Below are 17,777 nucleotides of genomic sequence, written 5' to 3' on the forward strand. Positions count from 1 at the left end.
AGACACTCAGGCAACAACGTCCTCTGAGTGAATAAGGGATTAGTGACTCAAACCTCAGTTATTAATGGACAAGGCCAATCTAGAGTCAAAATCAAGGTGTGTTCTCAAAGAAGGGAATGGGGAGAGGATGGGTAAGGCAGGAAAGGGGGAAGATGGAGTGGGGGGGGAATAGAGGCTGAGGTCAGGGAGGGAGGGAGGTGTCAGCACTGGACCATAGTCTGGGGATGAACACTGCCAGGAAGGAAGGGCTGGGGTCAGGAACAGGAATGGGCGAGGACCACAGACAGCCGGGTGTCCAGTGACGGAGGCAGGGGAAGGGAGTCAGAGCTGGGTGAGAATTCCAAGGTAGGGGTACATGGACCAAAGGGCTCAGTAGGTACACAGGGAAGAGCAGGAAGGATAGGCAGGGGTTCCAAAGTCCAGACTTGGGAGACCAGTGGCTGACATGGCATTTAGGGAGAGGAGACCCTCAGCCAGGGATCCTTTCATAAGGTGTTAGATGAATGGGAGACGATCCCAGGCAATCCACAAACACACTCCCTTCCCTCCAGTGTTCAAGCATTCTGCTAGGTTTTTACCCAGATTGTCCATGTGCAGTCTGCTGCCAGAATGTCCCGGGATGCCTGTAGTTTGGGGCCCGTCTCTCTTGTGAATGGTGAATGCCGTGGAGAAGAGAGCGCCCCTTATTCCTCCCAGTGCCGCACAGGTGCATTGGGGAAGGGGACTGCAGGAGATGGAGGGTCGGTGGGAAGGGGAGGGGTGAACCTGCCCAAGGGAGGGGTTGAGGAGAGGTTAGGAGCCTGAAGAACAGGTTTGGATGGGGAAGGAGCAAAAGTGGCGTGATGCTGGGATCACAGGGATGCTCATGCTTGGATGAACTGAAGGCATGTTCAGTGAGCTGTGGGGGGTGGAATGGGAAAGATGCCAAAACTTGTTTTCTGGAGCTCTCTGAAGCTGTGTGCCTGCTATATAACTGATCGTAGGAGACCTGAGAGTCAGTAAGACACCAGGAACTCCCTATGTGATTTCGATGAGCGTTCCAGTTTGAGAACCTTTTAGTTACCTGATCTGAGCCTTTGGCTCTAGCCAAATCTCTGGAAATGCAGATGCCTGGGCTACAGGTTATCTGAGGCCACATGCATGTGGACAAGCAGCTATCTAGTCCAGAGAGGGGAAGTGACTTGACCAATGTCACACAGCAAATCAAGCATAGAGTACGGGCTGGAAGTTATTAGGTCCCCTAACTTCCAATTCATTCCCCACTCTTTGGCAGCTGTGAGTTTCCCCAGGTTCTGGTTGGACACAGGGAAATGCCAGCACCGCATACTGCCTGTCCATGTCGCAGGACTCTGGGGGTCTCTCCCGCTGAGATGCAGGTGGGCTGCACATAAAACCACATCACCAGCAAATATAACAATAACAATAACACTAATTGGGACCACCCATGCAATTTTTGGCGTTCCAGCGCAAAATGTAAATGCACATCAAAGGAGCCAGCTCTGACAATAATCCAGACAGACGTGGATATATTCCTTCCCAGCCTCATATTCCCCTCACCACCAAATGATTCAACAATGAGCTGCTTCAGAGTGCGGGCCGCCAGTGCAGTGAAGTATTTGTTTACACTCCATGAACACCAGGATTCAAAGCCCCCGAGAGAGAGCGTGAGAGAGCACAGAGAAAGGGAAAGTTACTACATACACAGTGTTAGGAGCCCTTCCTTCTCTATTGGGACCAAACACGAAAGAAAATGTTGGATCAGGAGGAAAGCTGTAAGGTGAGTCCAACCTGCAGAGGCCGGAATACCCTAGCCCTTTTCAAGAGCACAGCCGTGGCCAGCTCAAGGTGAGGTCTACTTGTAGAGCATTTTCTGTGAGCGCAGAAAGGGCTTGGAACTGCGGAGGAGATGGGTGAGTCATGGGCAGAATGCATAATGGGAAAGTACATCGCAATAAAAGAAGCTTAAATCTTTAATCTTTGCAAATTACAGGAAACATGCCGAGGAAATAAACACGGGGGAAATAGGAAGGGAAGATTTACTGAAAAGCTGGAGGAATTTTCTAGGCTAAAGCAGGGATGTGTTGATACAGAGCTATCTGTGTTGGCTGAAGCCGACTTTGTAACAGTGGCTAGGATAGCTAGCTGGAGGGGAGAGGGTAGGAGGGAGCCCAGCCACACGGGGGTCAGTGCAGGTCAGCCTTTCCTGGTGAAACAAAGGCTCAGAGAGGTCAGCTTACCACAGCAAGCAAACCCAGCCTCAATCCCTGGCTGTCCGTCCCCAAGGCTCTGCTCTTACCCTCTAACATCTGGTCTCGCTCAGAGAGCGTACCTTTCCAGTGTCATTGACCACAGTCCCATCGGGTAATTCTCCTTTGAGAGCCTACAGGCCTGGACTCTGAGCCACTCAGCTTTGCATCCCCGGTAGAAAGTGGCAAACAACTATACTCACATGAGTGTGGTGAGCTTTGGGGTTTTCACAGACTTCACTTCCTGGATCCTCCCAGCCCTCCTGAGATAGGCATCAATAACCCCACTTATAGAAATAGAAATACATATACATATATAATTACATTTTTTTAAAACATGGTATCTATTTTACAGATGAAGAAGCCAAAGTCCAAAGAAAGGAAAGGACAGGCCCAGGGTCTATGACTCATGGCTACCTAGAATTTTGGAGCTAAGAGAGTCCTTGACACTGCTGAAATACAATTAACTTTTCATCTTGCTGGTGAGAAAATTGAGACCCACAGTGACGAGTGACCAATGGCCACATGGCAAGTGATGGCCTGGCATAGCCCAGGGACCAGGTATCTTGATTCCTCACCCTCTTCAGCCCTTTGTCAGTCGGCTAGAGGAAGCACTGGTCCCAAGTGACAAACCAGTAAATGTTCAAGCTGTACAGGGATGGAGGGAGAGAATTATTTAATTGACATTGGGTTCAGCAGCCTGTGTTCTCTCATCTTAGAGTTCAGAGAAAAACTCACTGTGTTGGACAGTGACAATGATAGAGACTGAGGTGCTAGTCCTAGACCTTGAGAACTCTGGTGGAAAGTGTCTGCCAAACATTTTTTGGGTGGTCTACTAGAGGGGCCATCTTGGTTCCTCCTGTTCTTCTGGCATGCATAGAGGAATCCAAGGAGGCTAACTTTGGGCCCTGGGAAGGGGAGCAGGGGAGGGTCCCAAGAAAATTGTGGGCTCTGACATCATGGAGCCCTGGGTCTGACTCCCAGTCCCACCTCTTAATATCTGTGTGACTTCAAGCAAATTATATTGCCTCTCTGAGTCTTAGATTCTTCTTGTTTAAATTAAAAGAAGGGCTGATCCTTCAGGTGATTTTTTAGCCTTGCACTTCTGTGAGCAGGGTATCATGCACAAGTCTCCTAACCTCACTGCATCTCTTTTTAATTTCCTGAAAACTAGAGTAAAATTACCCAACATGGCTGTTCAGCACTCGCAAGTCAGGGGAAACTAGTTTTCTAAAGACAACGCAAAGAATCCCAGAATTGCTGCTTGGCTAACATTGAGCCATGTGTATCTTGTGCTCCCTGCCCACCCCTCCCCTGACAGGTCCGGTTGAGCAGCATGCCTAGGTGAGCAAATCCGAACGCAGCACGGAGACTAGTAACTCACACTACATTGCTCAGAGGTGACATTTTGAGGCTAGTCTAGCTCAGGAGGGAGAAAAAATCAACACTGTGTCCCCAAGCCAGATGGGCTGCAATTATGTCTGTTCAGGGCAGCAGCATGAAGTAGTGGGGTTCTCACCAATAGCTCCTTATAAAGCGGCAATGGCAGTGTGGCGAAGGCTGCAGACCTCAGCCCCTTTCTTCAGAGCTTCAAAGCCCCTATGACATGATTTGGCAAAAAGTTTAAGTTTTGCCCAAAGCAACCATTTTTCCCCCTTCTCTTTTTCTGTTTTAAGAGACACTAGCTCTTGGTGGAAAGAACCAAGGACCAAATCAGAGATATGGATTCTGAATCCATATTGCTATTTTAATGCTTCTTAGCCATGAGGTCATGGGAAAGCCACTCAGCATCGCAGAGACTTGCTTACTTACAACCTGTTAAATGGGTTAATCTCTTAAATGATTAGAACTTCTCAGTCTACATCGTAAGAGTATATGAGGATCAGAGGATAGAATGCAGGTGAAGCACATTGTATACTATAGAGTGATGTGTCCCTGTTGTGGAAGGAGATGGTTAATGTTGGGTCTTAGTTATACAATGCAACAGAGAAGAGTGGCTTCACTTAACACAATCTTGTTAAACAGGTTGTTTACAAAACATGCATTAGTGAGGGTATTGATGTGGAGTTTCATTTATTCTCTTTAAAAGTTTTTTCCAAGGATTTTTAAAATAATGAGTTTCCCTTGTATATTCAGACTCAGAGATTATAAACTACTTGCTAAGAAGGCTGAGGAGTCTGGGTGGGCAACCAACATGCAGGAGATACCAAAGTTGAAAAGCCATCAGGAAATGCCATGTATGTAGAATTATAGGGGAAGTTGGTAGATTGAGATTCTATTTATAAAATAAATTCTATTCATAAAAATGATGTTTACTCGCACTGGTGATGGAAGTACAACCAGACACCGAAAAGATCACGTATATAGCTTGTGATATAAAAAGTCATTCAAAGCATTCTGTTATTGAATATTTTCCCAATCAATGGATACAAAAAGCATGATAGCCTTCATGTGGGGGGGGTGACGTCTGAGAAATGTCTAGATGTTAGAAGGCATCCTCGTACTTGCAAGGGCTGGGAAACAGAACTGGGATCAGAACTTCTCATACTAGAATTCGAATCATCCAGGGATGTTGTCACAATGCAGACATGTGTTGGGTTCTAGGTTCTGCATTTCTGACAAGCTCTGAGGGATTGCTGTTGCTGCTGGTTGGAGGACCACCCTTTTGGGAGCAGGACTTACAGGAGAACATTGATATGTTTGCAGAACACTCCAGAGCTGGAGTGATCTGGCTTCTGCCCACAAGTCCAGCTCTGGGTCTCAGCCTTAGAGCCAGCTACACTGGGCACTGTAGGCTGTTCTGGGCCTTTGCTCCAGATTTCCCTCCCTCTGTCCAGCCTCTCACCTCCTCATGACTCACACCTTCTTTAACTCTTTTCCTCTGCCTTGCCACCGGGCAGCCGGGCCTGGGACGAGGCCCAAAGTTCACCTCCTCTCTGAAGCCTCCCCTGAATTGTCCTTTTCCTTCCTTCCGGAAACAATCACCTGCTCCATCTATCCTTAGGTGTTAGAGCAATTGATGACATCTAATTGTTTACATGTGCCCAGATTGCAGAAGTCTAGTACCCTGCAGGGGCTTTACGTGAGCGTTGTTGGCTCAATGTATTTCCATCTCATCCATAAAAGGAAACTTCGAGAAAGTTCCTAGATTGTGAACTCCTTGCAAACCTGGACTGCGCCCTTCGTGTGTGTCCCTGAGGTTCTGGCACACAGTAGGTAGTTTTGGCAATTTACTGAATAGGAAAGAATGAGCTCTGAGGTGAGTCTACTTCATCTGGATATGGCCCCAGACCACATCTCACTAGAACACGTATATTTTCCACTCAGCACTTAGCATGTGTGAGAGACAGTTCTCAGAACCATCAAAGTCAGGCTTCTGGCTGCTTTCTGGATGCTTGCCTCCAGTGGTGCTTCTGACTTGTGGCATCCTTTCTCCCAATTCCTTGGCACCTGCGGAGACCCCCTCCCCCTCCCCTATCCAGCACAAAACCCCAGTTGGCTTCTGCACGTCCCTGGGTTCTTGACTCTCAGGATTCAGCTGTAGACTGCGCCTCTCCTTCCAGGAAGGGCCTCAGCACCAGGCGTCATGACAAGAGTGCTTCCTGGGAGCAGAGATGTCAGAAAAACCATAGCAACCATCTGCATCCACTCTTGCTCTGTCCCTTTTGTGATGGAAGATAGAAATTCTGCTACTCCTTTAGCCTCTCAGGCCTTCCAGCTATGCAGCTTCGGATCATTTTAAATTTAATTTTAATTTTTATCAAAGCAATATATGTACATAATTTAAGAAGCCAAATGGTACCTCGTTTTTAATGAAAAAGAGCAGTGTTGGGCCCCACCTCTCCCCGAGCCCTGAGCCTCAATTTTCAGAGACAGTTACTTTCGACTATGTGAGCTGTTTCTTCTCATATTAACTTTCATATTTCCATGGACATCAATTCCTCGAAAGATAATTCTTGGTTTTAAAAAATATGGAGGTATTATCCACCAAATTCCTCCCATGAAGATGTAGACTACTTCCATGAAGTGGCCTTTTGTATTCCTTTTTTTCCATCCTCCTGTAGATTTACAATATATTATGGTTAAGCCAGTCTCCAGCTTTTACAGAATTAGGTAAATATTGCCCACACCCCAGCTTTGTAGTATCTAATGATTTTGATTTTTCTTGTGAAACTCTTTAGTGTTTCCTGTTTTTTAATTTTTTTTTTGGTTTGTTTGACTTGCTATATATACCACAGAAATGGCAAAAAAAGGGCAAACTCATAGAAACAGAGGAGTAAAGTAGTTGTCAGGATAGGGATGGGGGAATATACAGAGTTTGGTATAAGGCTACCAAATTTCAAGAAGAATAATGTCAGAATGTGGGATATAAAATATGGTGACTCTAGTTGGTAACACTGTGAGGTATAATTGAAATCTGCGAAGAAAGTAGAATTTGAATGTTCTCACCAAAGATTATATTTTATATATTAATTTTAACGTATATATTATATATTAACATACAAATATAATTTATATATTAATTATGATTATATTATTGATAGATATGATATATAACATATTGATATATTTGATATATATGATATATGTATGAAAAATATATGATGTATATATTTGGAATATATACATTTAAAGATTGAGAGAGAAAGGGCATGCACTTGTGAGCAGGGCAGGGGCAAAGGGACAGGGAGAGAGAGACTCCAAGGAGACTCCCATCTGAGCATGTAGCCCCACCTGGGGCTTGATATAATGACTCTGAGATCGGGAACCTAGCCAAAGCCAAGAGTCAGACGCTTAACTGCATCACCCAGGCACCCCCGAAATATATTTGAAATCAAATTCTACCCTCATATTTCATTTGTAGCTTGCTAAGATTTCGATCTTAGAAAAGAAACATTTCCTATCCTTCCTCTCTGCCCAATGTCCTCTGGTTTCAATTGCATCTGCTGAGAAGTCCCAGGTCATGCTAAATGTAGATCTTACATAAGTGTTTTGTTTTTTCTTTCCAAAAACTTTTAAGGTTTTGTTTTTCTTTAGCTTTGTTAGCCTATATTTCTCAAGATGCGCCTTAGTTTGGTTGTTTAGCCACTTACTGCGGACGAGGCTTGGTGAATTCTTTAGCAAAGGATAATCATGTACTTCGGCTGGGAAATTTTTATATCTTACTTCTCTGCCAACTTCCTCTTTTCAATTCTCTCTGGTTTGTTATTCTAGAACTCCTCGTAGGAGCATGTTGAACTTCCTGGATTTACCCTCTCATTTTCATATTTCCCACTTTCCGTATTTTTGCCTTTTTTTTTAGTTTTCAGGAAATTTCCTCAATTCCAACCCCTCTGTGCTTTTTTTCTAATGTAGTTGTATTTTAATTTCCAGGAGTTAAAAAACCCAAAATTTCCTTTCATGTTACTTGTTAATAGCATCCTATTTTAATATCTTGTATTTATGGATGCAATAGCTCTCATCTCTTGAGAATTTTTAAAAAGTGTTTTGATGTTTCTTTCTGCTCCTTGCATTTATTTTTTTATTTATTAAACAAGTGTATAGTGGCAAATATTATTCAGGCGTTTTCTAAGTACTTCATAAATATTAAGTCATTTTAGTCTTCCTAACAACCTTTCAGAGTAGATAATAATATTATTCTTACTTCAGAGGTGATGGAACGGAGGCTCAGAAAGATTAAGCAATTTGCCCAAGGTCTCACAGCTGTGTAGCAGGGATTTGAATCCAGGCTCTTGTCTGGCTCTAAAGGTTGTGATATTAATCATTAACCCTATTTCCTCAGAGTTTCTTTTTTGCTTGGCTGGTGTGGTTCCTTTCAGTGGCTTCCCTCGAAAACCAGGCATTTGGGCTGTCCACTCATAATTCAGAGGGACTTAAATGCTGTCCAGTCATTCCTGGGTGTGGGAGAACTTAGACTTCTTTCTGGGGGATCTAACTAAGCCATCATGTGTGGGGACCCCTGACGTTCTCTGTGGACCATTTTTCTTGAGCCTGTCAGTCTTTCCAGAAAGGGATTCCCTCAGACTTCTGTTTGGAGGTGGTAAAGTAGATTAACGTGGCTAGGGTCTCCCTACTCAGTAGACAGGACCTGATTTCATCTCCCTGTTTTCTGTTCAGTACCTCAACCATGCCTCAGCTCTGTCTGGTTTCCCCATATCCAGCGCCAGTCTGTTTCATCTCGTTGGGTGCTGGGGTGCCGAGATGTACCTGTCTGGATACCTGAGAGACTTAATAGTTCCTTTTACAGACTTTGAACTAATCTTCCTAGTTTTCCCTACCTCTTATCCCTTCAGCAGTGTCTGATGCCTCCGATTCCTGACCCTTTCTGGGGTTCAGTGGTGAGAACAGTGTGGCTTTAGTCAGCTTTCAGTGCAGACCCTTATCCCTCTGCTTTCTCTGCCACAGGCCGAGAAAATTGTCATGTGTCTTCCATCTTCCCAAATCTTGCTGACATTGACTGTTGTCTTCTTTCCCATCCAATCTGTCATTGTGTTTTGTACTTAAAAAAAAATCCACGATGGCCATTTAGGTGGGGTGTGTGGAGGGAATCGCCAAAAATTCAATCTACCATGTTCAACTGAAGTCTAGACTCCCAACTTCCCCAAGGCTCTAGAGCTCAGCAGACACAACATGAGCTCCTTTCTCCATCCCCAGAGAAGGGAGAGAGATGTTTGGAGTTGGTCTCTGGGATGTACACAGCCATAGAATCAAAGGACACCAGTTTTGTCCTGGGAATATCAGGCATCCGTCTAGTGCTTTTCAAACTGGGTTCCCTGGAGCACTAGGGTTCCTCAGGTTCGGCCATAGTGAGCATGGGGCAATTACACTGAGGCCCCCATCTCCAAGTGAACCAGAGCAGCTCTACCTTCAGGGGCTGTGCTAAAGCTTTTGTTCAATACAAGAATCCTGCTATGGAGAAAAAAAGATGGAAAAACAAAAAAGTTTTCAGACCTATCATTGTCTGCCTTTCTCTCTCCAGATATGTCACCGGGACTATTTTTTTTTCTGTGCTATATTCATGGCAGTGCTTTTACAATCATATTTTGAATATTACAAGCACATAGTCAAAGGAGAATTGCTTTTGGGTTTATGCGTGGGTTTTTAGCTTGGTTCGGCTACTTAATGAGACGTGTGTTTTTGGGAAGCTTACTCAACTCCTCTGAGCCCCAGTTTATCTTACAGTGGGGATTGCAACCCCTTGTTAGGAGGATGACTGAAAGGGCTCGTGGGATTGAATGTTCAGAGCATCTAGCAGCCACTTGGTAATGCCAGTTTCTCTCCTGCCCTGGCTCCGTCATTGTGCACAGAGTATTCTCCCCTTCTCCCAACAAAAGTATTAACAAATATTTACTACTCTGGTGTGCATCAATGAGCCAGATAGCCCAAGATCCCTGCTGTCTTGGAACATATGTTTTAGCAGAAGGGGATTGAAAAGAAAAATATAAATAAGTAAATTACGTAGTGTATTTAAGGTGATACATATCATGGAGAAAAGGAGAAGCAGAGGAGAAAAGGAGGGGTGAGGAGCAGGGTGAGTCATCAGGGTCTCTATGAGAGGATGATATCTGAGCAAATACTGGGTGGAGGTGAGGCATTTGGCCATGCGGGTCTGAGCAGAGAGAATTCTAGGCAGAGGGAGTGGAGAATGCAGAGGCCCTCAAATAAGAGTGTTCCTGAAGTGTTATGTTCAAGATGTCCCAGGGAAGCCTGTGTGACCAGAGCCTAGTGAACAAGGGGACAAAGTAGGAGGAAATGAGTTTGGCAGTGGATAATGTGTCAGATATTTACCTCCATTAGAGAATAGACAGTCAACATAATTCCTTTGCTCAAAGATATAATACTGTGCTCATTTTGCTTTCATTTTTAAAATATTTATTTAGGGGTGCCTGGGTGGCTCAGATGATTAAGCATCTGCCTTCAGCTCAGGTCATGATCCCAGGGTCCTGGGATCGAGGCCCACATTGGGCTCCTGGCTCAGTGAGGAGCCTGCTTCTCCCTCTCCCTCTCTCTCCCTGCTCATCCTTTCTCTCGTTCTCTCTGTATCTCTGTTTCTCAAATGAATAAATATTTCTTTAAAAAAAATAAAATATATGTTTATCTGAGAGTGAGAACAAGCAGGCGGTAGGGGTAGAGGGAGAGGGAGAATCTCAACGAGACTCCACACTGATCACAGAGCTCAACGCAGGGCTCAATCTCAAGATCCCGAGAACATGACCTGAGCCAAATTCAAGAGTTGGAGGCTTAACTGACCAAACTTCTCATGTTTTTTTTTTCTAAATACTAGGATTTGGGGAAACCAAGGCAGATTAAATTCAATGAAAAGTGTGTTTTGCATGGGTGTGAATGAAAGCTAAAAGGAGATGAGAAAGTGAAGAGGCTTATATGTGGTCTTTCCAACTTTCGAGCTTCTCTCTCTAGAATCTGAGGTCATTTGAGAGCTCCCTGTCCACCAATTCCGGTTTCCTCTGAGGTGACCCATCTCCAACCCTTACCCTCAGCCTTACCTCCCCCAGCATGGCCCCTTCATGGGACTATCTCTTGGGAACTCCTTCCCCAGCTGCCATCCACCCAGCTTCCTTGGGGCTATTGTGTCCTTCAATGACTTCACTCCCCTGGTCACTGCTGACTGGTCAAAGCATGGGCACCCAACTGAACAATGGGCCATTGATTTCCTTCCTTGGTTTTTTTAAATAGGAGACCAAGGAGAGTCTCAGAACAATCGCTTGCTGCTGATAGGATGTGTAAAATAGAACACTATGAGCAGCCATATGTGAAAAAATGTTTGTGAAAAAGACCTGTCTGTAGTGAGAGAAAATAAAGCACCTCAGAGAGAGGAGAGGTGAGAGAAGCAGAGACCTGTGGGGACCCAAGCCCTTGGTTCCAGTTTTTCTGACGCTGCATCCTTGCTCACCCGCTGTTTGGTTGTTGAAGCTTACCTTGGATTCTGGAGGCAATACAATTCCTTTTGTGCCTGTTTGTTTGAATTTGTTTTCTCTCATGTGCAACCTACATAACCCACTGCCTATTTCTTTTCTTTTGAAGTTACTCTACACAGAGTTTCATTTTTAACAACCTCCCACCTGCCTTCAATATTATTTCCTTTAGAAAGTGCTGGCCATGAAATCTGCACTTCTACAGTCTAGGACAATTTTTCTCTCCTCGTTCTATTTTGTGAGCTGCTCCGTGAGAAAGGTTTCCATGGTCAAAGGCATTTGGGAAATAAATGCTGCATGCAATATTCTTACTCAGATGTTCATTATGTAGCATATTCAAGAATCCCTGCAATAAATAAATGTTTCACTTTGCCTAAGCATGGTTCCCAGATCCTTGCTAGTCCTCTAACATGTAATATCTCCAATCCTCATTCCATAGAGTCCATACTTTCGAGGTCCATATGGGAAGGAGCTTGCTTTCTTTAAAATGGCATAGTTCCAGGGTGCCCTGCCTAAGGATGTTTGGCCAAGAAGGTATCCTGTTGGCGGGCATTGCCAGCCTGGAGGAAAGAACACTTGATACTTTTCATAGTCGTCTCCCTTCACTAAGCGTGAGCCCATAGGGCTGGGGTTCCACTCAAAGCGGGTATCTTTTTCAAATTCACCCAGGCATCAAATGTCCTTCCTTTTCACCAGCATTACACCTAGAGGAGTGGTTCCCTCAATGATCCTTTAAATTTCTAAGCAAGGACGCTGTCCATGAGGCAAGGCAAGAGTGTATCAGAGGCTCTGCTTTGAGCAAAATGAGATTTCCTGATGTTGAGTTACTTGAGGACCTCTTTTACAGGGTTGGAATATTTAGCATAGGCTCTGGCTCTGGAACAGTTTGAAAACCCCCCCATGGTCATCATTATCACCCCTCCATTGTCGACAGGTTGCAGAGAGCTTTTGTGTGCTTCCTTCAGCCATCCTGAAAATGGATGGGTTTATTTGTGTGGTTGACCTCTATTACACGTGAGGACATAGAGGCCCCTCATGTGTCTTCAGTCACGTAACTAGTAAAGGAAGAGTTGGGGATTTCATCTTGGGTCTGACATTATAATGGAAATTTCCTGTCCTATTACACTGCCTGCCTGCAAGCTGTGTCTACTCCCTCAACCGCCATAATCCTCTCTTCTCCATCATCACCCAGATATCTCCGACGAAGATCTGGGAATTGAGAGGAGATGGGAATGCCAAAGAAGCAAGATTGTGTCTGTGGGGCCACAGGGCTTGAAGATCCAGGAAGCAGCCTCCCTCTTGAGGACCATGGCAGGACTAGGCCTGATGGTGCCCACAGTCTTTTGGAGAAAAGACCAAGGAGTAAGATGATGCCATGCTTCCTCAAGTGGCCTCATGGACAAGCAACCCTCTCAGAATCCACCCTTCATCTTTCAGCAGGTGTGTTTACCTCACTCCTATCCACATAAAGCTCACTCCTCACCAGCCCAGGAAAAAAGAGGTTTTAGGCGACCAGAGTGTCCAAGGGGTGCTCATTTCTCAGTGAATTAGCCAGAAAAAAATCTACAGTTGAGAAAGCCTAGATATAAGAATTCAGGCCATCAGGCTGGGTGGGCTGGATGGCCTGGGTGATGTCACCTAACCTCAGCCTTCTTCCTTGGTAAGTGGTGATAAAGAGCCCTTTCTACCACTCATGGCCTTGGTGTAGGGAAAGAGAATGTGGGAGCTGGCTGCAGAGGCAAACATCCAAGAAACTGACCAGAACAATCAGAAACTGTGCTCCCCAATGTGGTAGACACCAGCTCCCCTACCAAGGCAATTTAATCAAAATAACATTTTAACAACTCAGTTCCTCATTCCCATGAGCCACATTTTAAATGCTCCTTTGTGGCCACTACATTGGATAGAGCATTTTCTCCATTTCTGCAGAAAGTTCTGTTGGGCAGCACTGACCAGTCTCTCTTTTGGTTTCTTCTAGCCCCTGTCCTTACTCTCACCCCCTGCTTCATGCAGCTTCCTTCCCCAAACACCCAACCTCAGAGGCCACTGTTTAAGTGAGGAGGACTGGTGGATCAAAAGGGATAGCTCAAGCTACCAGCAGGAGTGAGTCTGTCCTCTTGTGGATTCTTTGCACCACTTTGGCTGCCTACTGAGATGATAAGCTTCTGAAAGGCAGGGTCTCTCTCTGGTGTCTTCTGCCTCCCTGACCATGCCCTGCACAGTGTTAGGCCAACAGCAGGTCCTCGAGCATGATTATGGTCCACTGGGGCTAACTGGTGGTCAAAAATTTGGGTCATTACAATCCTGGCTTGGCCATGACTTTCCAGCATGATGTGTAAAAGGTCGCCACGCCAGGCCTCAGTTTTCCCTCCACCAAGGAGCAAGGGATTTGGCTGGGAGAGATGGTTTCAGAGCTTTCCTGCTCTATCCATCCATAGCATCAGGAGGCAGAATGCAGATTCCCAGTGGTAAGCCCTGAGATTGGAGCCCATTCTATCATTGACCAATGATCAGACCCAAGGCCAGGCCCCACAGGGAGCTATGCTGTGTGAAGATGTGTGTGATGGGGTGCCTGGCATTTTTTGAGTGTGTGTGTGTTCATGTGTGTATATATACATTTGCTTTCATTCCCAAATTGAGGTAACAGCAGGAAATCCAACATCACTGTACAAAGACATAACTAACCTGTTGTTGGGCTGTGGGTATGTATGAGGTGTTTAGGACACATTTTTATTGCCCATTTCTCCTCTTTCCCACAGGTGGTTCAATAAGCAAATATGCTCTGGTGTCTGCAAGGCAGAGCCTTTTTCGGGAGACCAAGACCCAGCACTTAGGACTCAGGGTTGTCTCCAAATGCCCATGGTCCCAGGACATAGGCTGGTCTCAGGGCTGTTCTGGAAAGCCAGGCTCTGCCAGTCAGCTCCCAGGGATGCCAGAGGACAACACAAACCCAGAACTTACTCTGTTTGCTGGAGGACAGAGGCACTGAATTTAGAAAAGTGGATGGAGCCAACTAAGTGTCTCCTCGGCAAGCAGCCGATGGCCTGGAGCCTGCAGTGAGGTGCTTGAAGGCTTTGCTGGAGTGACACGAGTGGTGGCTATTTTACTTCTCCGTTGTAGGAGCAGAAGGATCAACCACACAGTGAGGGAAGTGGCCATGCTCACCTCTCCCCACAGGGAGCCTGAGTGAGAGACAGGAAGGAATTGTGTTGGTGGGGTGGGGGGAGCTTAGTGTTTGCAGTCAGTCATCCCCAGGGTAGAAATATTGGCTGCCCTCAGAAGTCTGGAACATCTGGGCATGGTCAGGGCCAGATTTTATCACGGGAGGGGCCAGTTCCAGGAATCATGGGGTGGGGGTTGTAAGAGGTGGGGAATGGGCTTCTAGGCCTCTACCCACCTAAGCTCCAATCTGAGGGCCCAGGGCCTCCTTGCTGGAACCTTCTCTCCCTTTTCCCCTCCCAGGCTTATCCTTCACATCCTTCACTGCTCCCCCCTTATACCCTAAATGCAATACTACTCTTGCTTTGAGTCTATGTGGCATCCATATCCCACTCTTGGGCACCTCTTTACTTTCTCCACCTGGGGGAATTCTAGAAGTTGCCAGCATCCTTAGGCTTACTGGCTCTATTTCTCCAATCTCTGTTTCCCTCAATTTCTCCTCTGATCTTCCTGCACCCCATTTGTGAAGACCCACCTGTATAATCCAGGATAATCCCAAAACTGTTCAAATGCCTGGGGCACTGTGATGCTTTCTCTGAATGCCTCCCCCACTGCCCCCAGGTGAAGGCCGCTCTCCTCTTCATGTGGGTACACTCATGTCACACTGGACTGTGATTGTGTGCCTCCTTTTCTAGTCTGTGATCAAGGACCTGGTTTTTTCCACCTTGATATCATTACAGTGCAAAGCCTGACATGGTATACATATAGCTAATGAATAGATTGCTGAATAAATACACGAATAAATTTGTGCATGAACGAACTCAGCAGCTTGTACACAGGCCCCCCAGGGGCTCATGCAGGCCTGGTGCCAGGCCGTTGTGTCCATGCCCTTTGGCTTTCCAACCCAGCAAGTTCCTCCACCTTCCCACCGGGGAGGAGCAGCTTTCCTTTCTACTGGGCCTCCTGGCTGGGTTGGGAGAGTCAAGATAGCTGAAAGAAGGAGGGGCTAGTCCATGTCTTCCTTTTCTCCTGAAATCAAGTCACCCGCCTGCCCAATCATACCTTCCTACATGCCTATTTCCCAACAGCTCCCTCAGCCTACCTGCTTTTCCTTTCCAGTATTCCTGTCATCTGCCCCTCTCCCATCTCCTGAAATATGAGGAAGCCCAGAGCATCACAGTCCATGCAGGGACATCCTTACTCCTCACCGGTATGTTGCCCTCTCACTGAGAGAGAGCCGTCCTTCATAGTCTTGGCCAAGATAGCCCACCTGAAGCAAACCCGTCTTCCAGAGTCTTTTACCCCTCTGCCATCACCCACAGCCTCGGTCCCTGTGCCCAGCTCACCTGTCTCTCCCCATATGGGCAGGTACTCATCTTGCTGAATGTCCAGCATGATCTCCAGCCCGTTGCCTGTCCCGCCCTTGACCGTGGTGAGCAGAGGTTTGCCATCCTCGCCTGAATTAAACATATAACACTTTCCATATTTTGTAAACACCTAAAGGAGAGAGAAGAGGGAGAGAAGCACATGAGTGACTTCAGAGTAGAGACTAGTGAGACCCAAGAAGTGTGACTTCAGGCCAGAGTCTCCACAGCCTGCCCCAGTCAAGCCCTCTTGATGACCAATGATTCCTCACTGGGGCTAAAGGCCTGACTTTTGCCAAGCAGGATTCTGATATCAAAGAAATATCTGGACACACGGGGTTCGTTGCAATAGGATCTGGTGTCTTTTCCCTCTGAGCAGTGCCCCAGCCCGGGTGATCCTGTCCACTTCTAAATGTTGAACATCATCTGTAAGCCAATCTGCACCTCCAGCCCCAAGCTCTCTCCTGGGTCTGGAGACTCACTGATCTCAGCGCCTGATGAGTGTGACTTCAGGGGGATCCAGAGTCCCCTGACATTCAGTGACTCCCAGTGGGAAAAACTTTCCTCAGGTTCCCACCCCACTGGATGGTTCTCCTGCACTCTTGTTCCAGGGAATAACATCACCACCTGCCAAGAATTTCAAGCCAGACCCTCAGAGTGGCTGTCCACTCTTCCTCTTCCTCACTCCCATGTCCAGTTAGCCAGGAAGGCCTGTCAAGGCTGTCTCTACATCCTGCATGCATTTTACTTTTTCTCTACTGCACTGCTATAGCTCAGGACCCAGTCACTTCTTGTCTGGGATGCTACAATTTCTTAGCTGGGTTCCTGCATTCCAGACCACCTCCTCCAGCCCATCCTCTAACTTCGCTGTGGCTCCCTCTTTCTGAATTGCGAACTTCATCTTGCTAATCCTGTGCTTAAAATCCATCAGGTCCCCCCGGTACCCATAGGCTAAATCTAGGCCCTCCATACCCAGCCATTTATGATGCCCTCTGTCCACTCCATCTTAGCACTCCCCATCTGTCCATGGGACTCCACTAGAAGGGAAGCTCCATGCATTCAGGGACTACATCTGCTTGTTTGCTGAGGTACATATACCAGATGGTACCTGGCACATGGGGGTGCTCCAGAAATATACGTTGAATGAACGAATGAATGAATGAGTGAATGAGGAGTGATTGGATGGAGTCAGATCAGACAACCTGCTGGTTCACACACTTCTGGCTTTCTATTTGCTCCTTCTTTTACCTGTAATTCTTCTCACTTCTCTTCCTGCCTGGACAGCCTCTAGCTGTTGTTCAAGACTGGACTGATGTGTCTCCTCCAGGGGATCCTGAATCCCTGGACCAAGTTGGGCTATTTTCCTCTCTTCCTTTTCCTCTTGCTCCTTCACCATGGCAGCTATCACATGGCTCCAAACACTTGGTCTTACATCTCTCCTGAACTTGACTCTGCTCTTCACTTCTGATTCTGAGTACTTACTACGTTTCCTGTGACCCAGTAGTTATTGGGGCCACTTTTACTTTTTTTTTTTTAGTTTTTATTATTTATTTATTTGAGAGAGAGAGAGACAGAGAGAGAGCACATGAGAGGGGGGACGGTCGGGAGGGTCAGAGGGAGAAGCAGACTCCCTGCTGAGCAGGGAGCCCAATGTGGGACTCAATCCAGGGACTCCGGGATCATGACCTGAGGCGAAGGCAGTCGCTTAACCAACTGAGCCACCCACGCACCCGGGGCCACTTTTACTTGATGATTACATGATTACAACAATGTGGTGTGATGTTGTGATCGTGTGAAGGTGTAGGAAGGGCCCACGGCAAGGAATACAGAAATTTTTGTCCAAATTTCATGTTGCCACTCTTAGTCGGACCCAAATAAACCATTTATAAACTTCTCCATCTATAAAATGGGAATTCTCGCCCTTTCCTTGACTATCTCTCAAGGTTACTGAGATTAGCTGAGGCAATACGTGCATACGTGCTTTGAAAACTGTAAAAGCTTTCTACAAATGCTATGGGTTATTATGCTTACCTAACTACTTTAGAACCTCGAGCTGAAGTCAAATTACATCTGGC

General features: G+C 46.2%; 1 protein-coding gene across 1 annotated transcript in view; it reads right to left on the minus strand.

Moving 5' to 3' along the window:
- The window catches only part of ASIC2 (acid sensing ion channel subunit 2), a 266,262-nt gene that overhangs the window by 38,198 nt on the left and 210,287 nt on the right, over nt 1–17,777 (minus strand). The window contains exon 2 of the mRNA XM_035027455.1: nt 15,685–15,835. Coding sequence (XP_034883346.1) covers nt 15,685–15,835 — 151 coding nt within the window. The remainder of the gene's footprint in view (nt 1–15,684; nt 15,836–17,777) is intronic.

The sequence above is a fragment of the Mirounga leonina genome, unplaced genomic scaffold (assembly GCF_011800145.1).
Source record: "Mirounga leonina isolate KUSES-001 unplaced genomic scaffold, KU_Mleo_1.0 Mir_200, whole genome shotgun sequence".
NCBI lineage: Eukaryota > Metazoa > Chordata > Mammalia > Carnivora > Phocidae > Mirounga > Mirounga leonina.